This window comes from Micropterus dolomieu, linkage group LG21, assembly GCF_021292245.1.
Source record: "Micropterus dolomieu isolate WLL.071019.BEF.003 ecotype Adirondacks linkage group LG21, ASM2129224v1, whole genome shotgun sequence".
NCBI lineage: Eukaryota > Metazoa > Chordata > Actinopteri > Centrarchiformes > Centrarchidae > Micropterus > Micropterus dolomieu.
Window position 1 is genome coordinate 1,358,461 of NC_060170.1, and position 15,295 is coordinate 1,373,755.

Genomic DNA, 15,295 nt, shown 5'->3' on the forward strand with positions numbered 1-15,295 from the left:
GTTACGGTCGCAGTCTGAAGCGGCTTTGATTTGGATCACACTACCTTGTTTCTTACGACCCGCCCTTCTCTGCTTCTCATTGGCTAGTAGTCCTTACCTGGGAGCTGCGCATGTGCAACTCCCAACAAAGATTTTGTACAAGTAAGATGCATCACTCTGTATCTCAAGAAGCCCCAATATCTTTATGCAGCAATTATATGTCCATCCACCCCTTTTCTGCTGTTTATACAGATTCAATTCACTGTGGAACAGACAATGTAAGATAGGCGGAATGTCTCTCTCATTAGCCACATCCTCCAGCTTTTCCTGGTGAATCCCTTCAGTGTGTTCCGAGTCTACCCTGTGGTTGGACATTCAGAGGGTGGCATCCTATTCACATGTCATGCCAAACCATCTGAAATTGTTTCTTTCAATGCAAAGGAGCAGTGGTTCTACACCAAGCACTGTCCAGGTGTCTAGGCTCCTCACGCTGTTCCCAAAGGTGTTTATCAAGACTGATGTGGGAAAGAAGGAGCTGAGCTACATTCCAAACCTCACATATGGTCATACTCTTTGGGCATTGACCAAAAGAGTGATATTGCGGATCCAAGTGGCTGAATGCAGGATCCATCCATCTTCAATTGTTTTTCCGGGGTTGGGTCACAGGGGCAGCAGCTTCAGCAGGGGACCTCAATCCTCCATTTCCTGAGCCACATTAAAAAGCTCTGACTGGGGGATCCCGATGCGTTCCTAGGCCAGTGTGGGCCAGTGTCCTCTTAGCTGGACGTGCCTGGAACACCTTCCTAGGGAGGCTCCCGGGGGGCATCCTTACCAGAAGCCCGAACAACCTCAACTGGCTCCTTTTGACATAAAGGAGCAGCAGCTCTACTCCTAGTTCCTCACGGATGGCTTGGCTTCTTACCCTATTTCTAAGGGAGAGGCCAGCCACCCTCCTGAGGAAACCCATTTCAGCCGCTTATACCCACAATCTACTTCTTTCGGTCATGACACCAGCCCTCATGACCATAGGAGAGGGTAGGAACAAAAATTGACCAGTAGATAGAGAGCTTTGCCTTCCGGGTCAGCTCTCTTTTCGGTGCAGTAGAGTGAACGCAATATCACCCCCGCTACTCCAATTCTCCGACTCTGAGGTACTTCAACTCCCTAACTTTTTTCCATCACTTTCCTTCATGAATGCAGGGTGTAGAAATCAATTTGTGGAACTTGTTGTCAGAGGTGTAGACTCAAGTCACATGACTTGGACTTGAGTCAGACTCGAGTCACAAAAATGATGACTTTAGACTCGACTTGACAAAATCAAAGAAGACTTGCGACTCGATTTTGACTTGAACAGCAATGACTCCTGACTTAACTTGGACTTGAGCCTTTTGACTCAAGCTGACTTGACACTCCCCATGCCCAAATATAAATTATGATAAAAAAAAAAGAACTGCGCAGCGCATCAACATAGCGCGGTGCTCAATTAGAGCAATAAGAGCGCATTATGACCTGTTTAGGACTCGAAACTCAAAGTTAAAAACTTGACTTGGACTTGCTTGTCCTTGACTTGAGACTTGACTCGGACTTGCCACTCATGATCGGTCTGGACTTGGGACTCGACTTGGGACTTGAGTGCTAAGACTTGAGACTTGACTCGGACGGTGACTTGGTCCCACCTCTGCTTGTTGTACTCCTGCAAATATTTGAAAATGCACCACTAAAGCACAATATAAACTAAATGGACCTCAAGGTAGGTCCTGCTATTTATATCTTCTGGTCCTCTACAAAACAGGGCCAAGCCTCATATCACCTTAAACACAAAGGTGACAGGGCCTCACAGTTAGGGCTCCCAGACTTGCCTAAACAAATTATGGCTGTGAATTCTGTCTCTTCTTTTAAATTACTTTTAAGTGCATACAACATTTACATTTATTCATTTAGCTGACGCTTTTATCCAAAGCGACTTACAATTGCTATACATGTCAGAGGTCGCACGCCGCCGACAGGAAATCACGGCTCTACACGTCTTTGCATTGACTTTGTATGTAAACTCACTGCCCCGAATGCTCACTTCGCTTTTAGTCTGAAAGCACCATAAATGTCTTGCTCATGGTCACAGCTGGAGATTGAACCCGGGTCTCTCACACTAAAGGCATGTAAGGCATGTATCTTATCCACTGCACCACCACTGCCCGACATACAAGTATAAAGTAGTTGAAAATAGAATATGGTATATAGTAGAATACAGTATATCTGCTTGTGAATATTGGTAATTTTAATAGTGTAATTTTTCTATGCAACACATTTGTTTGCTGAGATATGTTATGATCATCTCCCTGTCGCTTTCAGCTGTTATTTCTGCCTCCAGAGATGAAGCTGGATCTATGATTGGAATCAACCTATTACCCCCATCTTCATGCTTAACACCCGCTGCTATGAGTATTATTATTAGTTATAATATTATTATGATTACTATTTCTATCACTATTATTACAATTATTATTTTTATTGATATTTGTATTATTACCATTACGATTACTATTATTTTTCATCTTATGCATTGTTCTACTGTGTTTTCTATTTACGCCTGCTCGCTCTTAATGCAATTCAATTGATTTCAATTCTCAGTGCAATGAGATAACCTCTGATATGAACTGGCACTATACAAATAACATTGTCATTCCTCATGAAGCCACTGAGGGGAGCCTTTGCCAAATGCTGATGAAAGGTGTTAAAGTGTGATCATTATTATTATGAGAGCTTTGTAGCATGTGAACTCTGTAACGAACTAGTCATTTTCCACATCTGAACACCAAGCATCATCTAAAACGCAGAGTCCACCTCCTCGGAACATAGACCACCTGCCGAGTGCTTGATCCGAGGTGTTGATGGGGCAGGTCTCTATAACGATGTGGGCACAACAGTCTCTGAATTCCATTGCTTGCTCAACATGAGTCCCATTTTGTCCAGACTGGACCGTTAGGAGCAGGATTAAGTCCAAGCTGGGCCAACATGGCTCGTAACCCGGCTCTCTTTCCTCTACTCCTTGCTTATACTTCTCCTATTTTTTCTGGCCACATCAGCTCACCCTACCTTGATATCAGTTGCACAGACTGCACCCACAACACTGATTCATGGCAGTGCCATTGGCTAAAACCCATCATTTACCGGTTTTCTTGCCGATTTCTATGTTGACCTTGCTCAATAACTCCAGGTAGCACATTCAGCCACGTCACCCCTCTTTATCCAAGGCCACAAGGAAGCCTTTTTGCAGCTTCCAAGATGTTCCTGATGGCTTTACTTCTTTTAGTGTAGAGACCGGTCTGCTAAACCGCTGCAACAGACCTCAACTGGCTTGCAGCTGGCCTTCCACCCATTCCTCCAGCCCTCCTCTCTCCCAGATCTGCGTATTTCACTCTCTTCCTCTCTTGTGTTTCGTCCATATGTTCTTAATGGTACGCTTTGGTGGCTCCAGCTGCCTGCTGTGGTTAATGCCAGTGCAGATAGTGTCTGCTAAAGACCTCGGAACTTGGTCATTGCGCCCCCGATACTGCCCCTCTCCCAAGGCCCTTGGACAGCAGCAGAGGATCCTCTTTTCTGGCAGAGTTGGCAAGCAGGAGACTCTGTCAGGCACCAGCTGACAGGTTGAAAGGACGCAGGAGGACGTCATACAGGGACTACACAAAACTTGAATTGGTATGGTTCTGCTTTTCAAAGTTTGGAACATGTGATCTTCTGACCGGTTGCGTGCTCCCACTTGGTCCAAGTACCCTGCTTGGCCATACCCACCATTGTGCTGTTGCGGGCTTCCTCCACCTCTGCACACACCTCTCCCTGGAGTAGCTTAAAAGTCATATGAACCTACACACCAGAAAAAGTATTTTTAGGTATACAAAATCCAAAAAAACTCCTTCAACTCCTTGTCAGCTAATTTCTTAGTGCCAAATATGCAACATAACATGAATGCTTTAGTTTTATCAGTGTGTTTTATTGTGTCTTCAGGAATTCGGTTTGGGGAATATTTGTAAGTATTTCACTTTTTGCCATTTGAAAAAAGATTGCAAGAACAAATACAATAAGTGACCTAAGAATAATTTGTAGTGAGACAACTGTGATAGGATATGGAAAGGGAAACACACAAGAGATGTTAGTAGTTTCATCAGCCACAAAGAGTTTACATAACTGTGTGTAACAAAATAATTCTCTAACCTCTCACAATTTACTGTATATACATCGCTATAAATCTATGTGCAGCCTTTCCTGTACAATATATATAATATTTGAACAGTTTACATTCACAACAAACATAGTCTAATTGAAATAACACAGTATTCTCATCAACGTTTCATCCTTGAATCCAGACACTTTAGTGTTGCATTACTCATACATATTATCACTAAACATTTCTCTAGTAATCACTATTAGCTCACTGTAGTGGGATTATGCCATTAGATTACAAAAATATAATATAACCATCATAAATAGAATCAGACCTTAAAGCATGCAATACTGTTTTCTTAGCTTGGATTACTTGGCTCTAGTGTAATACTTTGGATCATGGCTGCAGTTACCAAATGAACAGATACTAAAATATGTCTCAACCCTTTGGAACAAGCAAATGCTTTTGAAGGAACAGACCAAATAAAAGCCACATATATGACTGACTGTCCAGTGTATTTAAAAACACGCTGCTTATTTGGGTGTCCACAGCCCATGCTGAAAAGTATTATAAAATGAATTCATGCTGTAGATCATAAGTATGAACAATAGGTTTGACCTTTGTTGAAACAGGGGTCTTGTAAAAGTAAAATGAGTAAGTAAATACTCCCCAAAGTATTAGTATTAATAGTAGTAATAGCAAGAAATAGTAGTAATATTCTCCAAGCCCAAGCCAAGATAACTGTGGTGACAGCACTGTGATATCAGCAGGGTTATTTTTCTCATTGATAGAGAAGACATTAAACAACAGTTTTCACAGGCTGAGTAGTACTCCTCCTGACTAATACATCGGAATTCGGAGTTGAGTACCCCCAATACTGCAGACACAGTCCAAATATTAACCTGCCCCAATAAGATTTTATCAGTCACTGATCAATGTTCTACATGGACAAATCTTTGCACTGCAGTTTTCAAGATTTTTTGTCTGTGCATTTATTGAGTGCATATACTGTAGCCTCAGCTTTAAAATAAATTTACAAAGCAACATCTCTTTATTGGGACTGCAAATGCCCCCCCCCCTATCTGGGGGGTGTCCCCCCCTTAAAAACCATCAAATAATATAATGATATATACTTAAAATAGAATTGTGTAAATAGTAAAACAATACAAACGCAAACAGGGCAAGTGCTTTTTAAGTTTAGAAACATTTGAGTCCCCCCTCTCTTGCCTCACAGTGGTTGGGCCACTGCCTGATTTCTCTCCCACAGGTGTCCAGTGGCAGAAAACCAGTTAAATCCTTCAGTAGTAGTGGAACTCCAGTAATGCTGAGTAGGCTGGCAGGGCTGTTTTATGCACTTATAAAATTGGATGAACTGATTCTTTTGACTGTAATACAGATGCTGAGTTATTAATAAATTAATCATGATAAAAGATTATTTTTTTATGCGCCCACTCTGTTATTATAACATTACCTAGCTTATTTGGTATCTTTTTTAACAGCTTATTGGACTGGAAATCATCTTCTACAGCTATAGATGGGCAGATTGATCAGCTGGGGCCGTTTATTTTCGCTTACTGGGCTCTGACATTGAACGTTACAAACAGGCAGCGCTGCGCCGTGTTTCACATGTGTGCACAGACAGTAACCTCATGTCACAGCCACACACACAAAGGCTAAAACACGTCTTAGGTGTGTGGAAGTTATTCAGGAGTGAAGAAGACGCAACGCTCACTACATCTGCAGAGAAACACAGAAAGAGTAGCGTGCTTGTATCACGTTAGAAGACAACGATGGATATTGTAAAGCAACAGTGAACACAGCTGTTGGTGACGATGTCATTCATACCGGGGTGGTCTCTATCGGTAATTATGCTACGTTACAGGCAACGCGGAACTGGGAAATGTCCGACCTCCAATTAGAAAAACTACCCTGACACGCCACCTGAAGTCGGATTTCCTACTTGTGAAGTCGGAGAAAAAGCTAAAAAAGCAACAAGTATATTTGCATGTATTTAAATTTAAATAATACATACGGTAATATAGTAAAACCTGTTCTGCTTGTACACTGATGTAGAAATATGTTAGGCCTATTAGGTAGCTGGCTACAGTAAATAATCTCATAAAGTCATCTTTTCTGCATAAAAGTTGTTGTTAAAAATGCCAAAACATTAGGAAGTATAACCTTCAACACTGACTGACTTGAGGGTTTCCAACTGATGTAGCTAGAGGGGTACACAGAACTAGTAACGTATAGGCTATTTATGTCAGTTGTAGTAGTTAAACTGCCATCCTTTTAATTAACACCTAAAACACTGCTGAGGGTGCAACTGTGTGTACACTTTCGGCGTCATGCACCACCATGCACCTGGAACGCATTGAGGTCGGAAGTCGGAAGTAAACGGAATTTTCCCAGTTCCGACCGGTCTGGAACGCGGCATTTAAAACAAGGCTGCTCACCTTCTGCTGTGAAAACGGAATCGCGGGTGAAAAACCAAACTCGAGTTCTTTTAAATAAAACTGCTGACAAAGTCTGAGCAGACAGAGAGAGACAGACGGGTGTAGGTGTGCTTGTGTGTCTGACGGGAAAAGCAAGGTGTGCAGATTAGCCTACTGTAGTTTGTGAGCAAACACAAAAATAAATTGGAGAATTAAAATTAAAATGGTGTGTGCTATTTATTTCTAGCTCCTACCAGTGAAAATGCTAATGTTATAATCAATGTTTCATTATGACCATACAATTGAGACTAGCTAACATTTATACTGGTGCTGTTGGGGTTCCTAATAAAAATAGATTTTTCCAATAAATAGTTACAAAAATGTTTGTGCTGTCAGTTATAGATTTTAGAAAGAAATAAAATCAGAATCGGCCAAAAAATTTAATCTGTGCATCTCTTACTAAAGTGATAATCCTGTGTGTGAACCGATATTAGGCTGACACCATAGCTCTACCTTTGTAGAGGCAGATCAGTTGGCCTGCCTTAAATATCTAATATATATATATATATATATATATATATATTTATTAGAAACAACTATTGCTTTGAGTTGTTGGCCAGAAAAAGACTCTCTGTGTACACGTATCCTATTAAACAAGTACAGTTTTGGCTGTATTATTTGAGTCCCCCCTTGCTCTTGAGAAATTTTACATTTATTGTCCCCCCGACTGTGAATGAAATTAATGAAATTTACGCCCATGGTCAGTAACGTATGTAAAATGACTGGCCCACAGACCTTCAGCTTACTTTCTAATTCACCAAGACATGCTGTTGTTGTGATGTGAGCTTCGCAGCAGCAACTGTAGGGACAGTTTGTTAATCCACAACATAGGTTAGTTACATTTTTAGTATTTGTCATGGTATTGAATTTCTCCAGAATCACTTACCCCACCTTTAAGACAAAATGCCATTTCTCACATTCAGTGAATCGTATGGCTAGCTGATTTGGTCGTAAACTGTCTTTTGTACAAACCTGAAAATGGACCTGACTTTCTGCTTCACACTGTTTGCACACCTTATTAATTATAACAGGATACACCAATCTGATCAGTCCTTCCTGTACGGTGCATTAGCAGCTCTATGATTCATTACTGAGTCTCAGTCCTCACTATCATCAATGTAGACCATGGCACTTCCTGCACTTCAGGCTTTTGGGGGAAGACATGAAGTAAAATATGAATTAAGTAGTATTATAATACTTTTCTACTGTAACTATTCAATATTATAGTTATATAGAGTCGTTTGACTGTATGTAGGACTGTAAGCAATCACAATTATATACAAACTACTTGGCTATAGCTATTGAACATATTGTACATACGGCACTTTAGCTAAACTACTGAAGAGATGTTACAAAATGAACATATTCAAAATCATTGTGATGGGTTAAACAGGCTCTGGCACTGGTTTGGTCATTATTAGGGAGCTGCTAATGTATAAATCTGTGGGGAAAGAGTTTGATGAGGCTTGATTTCCAAAAGTGATTAGTTGATTAAAAAGTTGATTATTATAGAATCACAGGCTTCAATTCAGTAGATCATCTTAATAATTCTTATTTTAAAGGAAGAATCATTGGATTTATTTCATTTTGCCATTATATGCTGTTTGAGATATGGGAATTATGGGTTTTCATTCCTGATATAATAAAGAACACTACAGGGAAATATAGGCATCATCTCCTCAGGTGGGGCCAATCAGAGGAAATGAGCTGTCAGGCAGTCAGTCCCACATGCTTTTTGTATTTCGCCAATTAGAAGACACATCTCACTTTGAAAAATGAATATTCCCCCGATCGGGGAAATACATACAGATTGTGGGACTGACTGCCTGACAGCTCATTTCCTCTGACTGGCCTTACCTGAGGAGATGATGCCTATATTTGCCTGGAATGTTGTTTGTTTCTCATTCTTACCTTCTAGGCCTGCCAAAATTCTGAACGAGTGTGCTGTAATTTATCAGTACAATTTCATCCTGCCTACACTACGGAAGCCCTAAGTGGCCATCGATTCAATTATGTTTTACTCAGTTTTCCCGTGATAACGGGATAATTTTCTCATGATCTCAAGATAACAAAATAGTAGTTTAACACAGGGGTCAGCAGGAACGTTTGTTAATGATAATTTCAGTGTAGTTTACAGTGTCACTGGTTAGCTCATTTGGTAGAACAGAGGACACATGACTGTAGGGTTTTGTGTTCAATCCTCACTGAAGACCTTTTCATTTGTTTTTCTTTTTTATCTCTTTCATAATCCTCAAGTTCTTCTGAAGAGACTGTTTCACATACTCACAATAAAGCACGTGCTAGACTGTGCACATCCCGGCGATTGGTCCACATTCATCAACCTATGGACTTTTCATTTCAGTCAGAGGAAATTCCTGCGTTTCTCATTCAGGGGAATATATTTAACGTTACACATTTCCTGATGGCTATTTCGGAACCTTGAAATAGCCGTCAGAAACCATAGCCTGTATTCAGCTATGGTTTGTTATTTCCAGATCACGAGATAATTATTCCATTATCACGGGAAAACAGAGTAAAAAAATATTCGCATCAATCTAGGGCTTCCGTGCTGCACACTGCTGCACTGTTTAAAAAATTGTGGGGAAACAAAACATTTTACATTCTATTTGGGGGGTCCCAGTGCCCACTGCATGAAGTGGCTTCAACGAGGGTCCACAGAAGCTCTCTGTGACAGGTACCCGATACTGTCCGGTCACAGTGGGTTGGAATTGCCAAAAGAAAATTTTGGTGAGTAGCTAAACCTAACAAACATTGTCATCTACACTATCTTCCTCCCTCACTCACCTTTTCCCAGCCAACATATGGCATCTAAGAAAACAGAGCAGGCAGGCATCTTTATTTATCATTTTAAAGATTGTGACTGTTAGCTATCAAGCTAGCTAGCATAATTCACCATAGTGAAGCAGTCGATCCTTTTCAATAAGTGAAGATTTGTCTAGCCACCAAAATGTTCGCTTAAACCATCACTTTAGGCAAAGGTAAAATTATTTTTATTGTAAATCTCACTGAATGATAAATAAATTAGTTCACTAGAAAGGAGACTAACCTATACTAACCCTACAAGTAGAAAGAAGTACAAAATATCACCAATGAGAGCGAATCATCTAGAATGCCGACGATAAACAGTTGTTCATGTTGCCGTGAGGCCATCAATGGACTTCAGCCTCGTGCATTTGACATCTGAAAATTTGTCCGCAGATTTTACAGGGCAAACATTGCCAAAAGAATGAAATGTTCAGACAAAGGCTGTGATACGTGTGAATAATAAAATAATTATTTAACTGTAGCAAGTTCTGTCTTTAAGCTTTTTGGACCTTATCTATAGGAATAATAATGTTCCAAAAAAATTGCATATTAGTTTTATGGCAAATATTAATGTCATTTCCTTTTCTAAATTTCAATTGTGCAAATCCTAGTAGAGTGCAATCAACAAATACCCAACACATATTTTTACTAATCCTTTCCCTGAAATTAAAATGAGGGCCATGGTTATAGGACATCATGAGGAGTTCATGAGGTTCTCTCGAAGCAGTAAAACAGTGTCTAATTCAATAAAGCTGCATAAAATACAATAGTCCTCATACTAGAGTCCTGGCTCAACCACCAGGAAGTCAATGTGATCCTTCTCTTTGGTCTTGAAGGCCTCGGCGATGATCCAGGCGGCATCCTTGTGCTCCCGACCTCTAAGGGAAATGCCATTGACCTCCAAGATGACCTGACCCACCTTCAGCTGGCCACAGTTATAAGCCGATCCCCCTTTCTGTCAACAGGGACATGAAGGGAAGGAAGGAGGGAAGGCAGACAATCATTTGACATATTTAGTAAGACATATTTAGACAGTGATTAGTCAGTAGAAAGCCTGTGTTTGCTGCTGTTATACTTAACTTATAGTAGAAGGCAGCTTTCCAACGGTTGCATAATACACACTATGTTGATATAACTTCCCAGGAAAAAATCTTTTCCTTTCCTTTTGTACTTGGAAGTTAACTGTAGTGGTAATATTAGGGTTACTTCTGCACTCGATGCTACACCTCTTGATAAGTCCATAGGGACCACAGATGACATAGTCTTTGTATTGTCTAGAGCAGTGGTTCCCAAACTGGGGTTTGCGCACCCCTCAAGGGGGCGCCAAAGATCACAAGGCTTCATCTGGTTTGAAGTTGTAAAAAAAATGATTTGCACATGTTAAATAAATCTTAGCACACTAGATAATTTATACAAAAATCTGTCTAAAAACTATATAATTTTTTTTGCTCTCGCTTAAAATAGTAGGCAGGCTACTTAGTAGGCCAAACCTCTGTGATCTCTTAACCTGTGACCCTTGCTGTCCATTAGTTTTGTCAGGTCACCTAGCTGCTAGCTCCCTCTGGGAGCAGCTCTCCATCTATATCTGTAGAGTTACTTTATCTCCTTATTTTATTGACGGTTGGGAAACCCTGTTCTAGGGGAATTGGAAACAATACCAATATTCAGTTAAATTAGTATGAAGAAACTATAGTTAAGTATAGTAAATTGATTAAAAAGAAAAGGATTTTGGACTTTTGGCTAAAGGCCTGCTTGTGAACTCTGCTCTGGACTTTGATTTGGGTATCCCCTTGTGAAACCACGTGCAAGGAACTCAGTATTCACATTAAATAACTGGGAAAACTGAGGAGTGTTACAGAGTTCTTAACTTGTGTACAGTGGCTACACAGGTGCTGGTCATATAATTAGAATATCATCAAAAAGTTGATTTATTTCAGTAATTCCATTCAAAAAGTGAAACTTGGATATTATATTCATACATTACACACAGACTGATGTATTTCAAATGTTTATTTCATTTAATTGTGATAATTAAAACTGACAACTAATGAAAATCCCAAATTCAGTATCTCCGGAAATTTGAATATTACTTAAGACCAATACAAAAAAAGGATTTTTAGAAATGTTGGCCAACTGAAAAGTATGAACATGAATATTAAGTGTCCCACCAGGGACACTAATACACTGGACCACTGCTACACAACATTAAAGGACATAAAAGACATTAAAAAAGCAAAATAATAGCTTTGCAGCCAACGACCCTGCGTCAGTGTGGAGAAGCCTACGGACACTCTCAAACTACAAGAGACCATCCCCCAAAACTGCTGGTACACAACGACTGGCAGACGAGCTGAATGGTTTCTACTGTAGATTTGAAAAGCCCAGAGTCACACCTCCCCCACTTTAACGCCATCTTCAAACAGTCACATTCCCCTTCTGACACACTGCCACCTCTGACACCTCAAGATCTGTGAAGAGGACGTGAGCCATCTCTTCCAAAGGCAGAAGATCAGGAAGGCTCCTGGACCTGACGGTATCCCACCATCGTGCCTGAAAATCTGTGTGGACCAGCTGGCCCCCATCTTCACTCAGCTCTTCAACAAATCACTGGAGCTGTGTGAAGTTCCCTCCTGCTTCAAGCGCTCCACAGACATCCCGGTCCCAAAAAAACCCTCCATCTCTGGACTAAATGACTACAGGCCCGTCGCCCTGACATCTGTAGTCATGAAGTCCTTTGAAAGACTGGTGTTGGCCCACATGAAGGACATTACAGGCCCCCTGCTGGACCCCCTGCAGTTTGCCTACAGGGCTAACAGGTCAGTGGATGATGCGGTCAACTTGGGTCTGCATCACATCCTGCAACACCTCGACTCTCCAGGGACATATGCTAGGATCCTGTTTGTGGACTTCAGCTCGGCGTTCAACACCATCATCCCGAACATCCTCAGCATCAAACTCACCCAGCTCACTGTGCCAGCCTCCACCTGTCAGTGGATCACAGACTTCCTGACTGACAGGAGTCAGCAGGTGAGGCTGGGAAACATCACATCCAGCACCCGGACTATCAGCACTGGTGCCCCGCAGGGGTGTGTGCTCTCCCCACTGCTCTTCTCCCTCTACACCAATGACTGCACCTCAGGGGACCCATCTGTCAAACTCCTGAAGTTCGCTGACGACAGAACAGTCATCGGCCTCATCCGGGACTGTGACGAGTCGGCCTACAGATGGGAGGTTGATCAGCTGGCTCTCTGGTGAACAACCTGGAGCTTAACACGCTCAAAACTGTGGAGATGACCGTGGACTTCAGGAGGAGCCCCCCCACTCTGCCCCCCATCACCATACTCAACAGCCCTGTGTCTGCTGTGGAATCCTTCAAGTTTCTGGGTTCCACTATATCCCAGGACCTGAAGTGGGAGCCCAACACTGACACCATCATAAAGAAGGCCCAGCAGAGGATGTACTTCCTACGTCAGCTCAGGAAGCTCAACCTGCCTAAGGAGCTACTGATCCAGTTCTACACAGCCATCATCCAGTCTATTTTCTGCACCTCCATCACTGTCTGGTTTGGATCTGCCAGCAAAAAGGACAAGGACAGACTACAACGGACAGTCAGGACTGCAGAAAAGATCATCGGTGCCCTCCATTCAGGACTTATACATTTCCAGAGTCAAGAAACGGGCAGGAAACATCACTGCAGATCCATCTCACCCCGGGCACAACCTGTTCCAGCTCCTCCCCTCTGGTAGGTGCTACAGAGCACTGTATGCCAAAACCAACAGACTCAGGAACAGTTTCTTCCCACAAGCCATCACAAGCCATCACCCCCACACCTCGTACCTTGTTGGTGGATCGACCGGCTTCAGCCCCGTTGGTGGCCCGGCCTACCCCTGCTCCTCGTGCTCTGTTGGTGGTTCGATCGACACCTGCCCCGTTGGCAGTCTGGCCTACCCCTGCTCCTCGTGCTCTCTTGGCGGATCGATTGACACCAGCCCGGCCTGAACTCTCCTGCTCCCTCTCTGTCCCGCTTTTGGGCCACCCATCTGAGATCCCTGGTTTCCCTGCTCCGCCCTCGGGCCGCCCACCCGAACTCTCTGGCTCCCCTGCTCAGTCCTCGGGCTGCCCGCCGGACCTCCCTAGCTCCCCTGCTCAGTCCTCGGGCCGCCCGCCGGACCTCCCTGGCTCCCCTGCTCCGCCCTCGGGCTGCCCGCCGGACCTCCCTGGCTCCCCTGCTCTGTCCTCGGGCTGCCCCCTGAACTCCCTGGCTCCCCTGGTCCGCCTGAACCCTCAGGTCCCTCTGCTTTGCCCCCAGGACATCCGCTCGAACCCTCTGGTTCCTCTGCTCCACCCTCGGGACGTCCGCCCGAATCCTCTGGTCCCTCTGCTCCGCCCTCGGGACATCCACCCGAACCCTCTGGTCCCTCTGCTCCGCCCTCGGGACGTCCGCCCGAACCCTCTGGTCCCCCTGCTCTGCCCTAGGGACGTCTGCCCGAACCCTCTGGTCCCTCCACTCTGCCCTCTGGCACCGGACAGTGAGTGTCCTGGTTTTTTCTCCTTTTCATCTGTTATTCTGCTTTTTCCTTGGTTTTCTCTGTTCTCTGCCTGCCTCCCTGTGTCTCCTCCCGTGTGTGCTCTCTCTCTCTCCCTCCGCTCCTGAGCCCAGCCAACAACCTGCACCTGCACCTCATCAGCCACCTCGTCAGCCTGCCACACATGCCAGTAGTCAACCTCATCCCTGCCATTCTTGCTTGATCGTCGTTGCTCCTTACCCAGTTCACTCACCCTCGTCCTCCGTTCAGTCGGCTGGGCTCATCCCCCGGTACTCACCTCCCCCACGGCGTCCTCCCTGTTCTCCCTCGCATCCTCGCTTCCTTGGCCCCAGTGTTCCCTGGCTCTCTGGTCCCAGTCTCCTCGGTTCCCCGTGCCTGTGTTTCCCCGGCATCCACCTCTCCCTCCACGCAAGTCCCTCTAACCCTTTTTCCTTCAATTAACCTCCTTCTCTCTGAACGTTGCATTTGGGTCCTCTCTGTCCCCACACCACGCCACCTGTAACAATAGGTCTTGTTTATTTTTTCCAGCATCCTTTGCACTATGCTCCATCACACTGTGTACATGTGTACATGTATGCATGTATGTGTATGTGTACCTGTATATCATATCCACCTTCAACATGTACATAATGAGAATAGTTTACTCTTGCATCCTTTGCACTCTGATCACTGCACTATTTGTCTATATTGTTTTGTTCATAGTGTGTATATTAGCGTTGTCTATTCTGTAGTTTGTGTCTGATATTATTTTATTATTGTTATTGTATTTTTGTATGAGTAAGCACATCGTGAGCAATGTACAATCCTGAGTCAAATTCCTCGTATGTGTACACATACCTGGCAATAAAACTTCTGATTCTGAAAAGTATGAACATGTACAGCACTCAATACCTAGTTGGGGCTCCTTTTGCCTGAATTACTGCAGCAATACGGCGTGGCATGGAGTCCATCAGTCTGTGGCACTACTCAGGTGTTATAGTGCCCTTCAGCTCTTCTGCATGTTTGGGTCTGGCGTATTGCATCTTCCTCTTCACAATACCCCATAGATTTTCTATAGGGTTAAGGTCAGGCGAGTTTGCTGGCCAATTAAGAACAGGGATACCATGGTCCTTAAACCAGGTACTGGTAGCTTTGGCACTGTGTGCAGGTGCCAAGTCCTGTTGGAAAATGAAATCTGCATCTCCATAAAGTTGGTCAGCAGCAGGAAGTGCTCTAAAACTTCCTGGTAGACGGCTGCGTTGACCTTGGACCTCAGAAAACACAGTGGACCAACACCAGCAGATGACATG

At 43.5% G+C, this 15,295-nt stretch overlaps 1 protein-coding gene across 2 annotated transcripts in view; it reads right to left on the reverse strand.

The window, feature by feature from the left end:
* Positions 1–9,628: 9,628 nt before the first annotated feature.
* LOC123960120 (whirlin-like) overlaps positions 9,629–15,295 on the reverse strand; it is a 59,807-nt gene continuing 54,140 nt past the window's right edge. Inside the window, exon 9 of one of the 2 annotated variants that reach the window (XM_046034673.1) lies at positions 9,629–10,414. In XM_046034673.1, coding sequence (XP_045890629.1) covers positions 10,238–10,414 — 177 coding nt within the window. In that variant the 3' untranslated portion in view covers positions 9,629–10,237. The remainder of the gene's footprint in view (positions 10,415–15,295) is intronic. The other variant, XM_046034674.1, reaches the window with a different exon arrangement.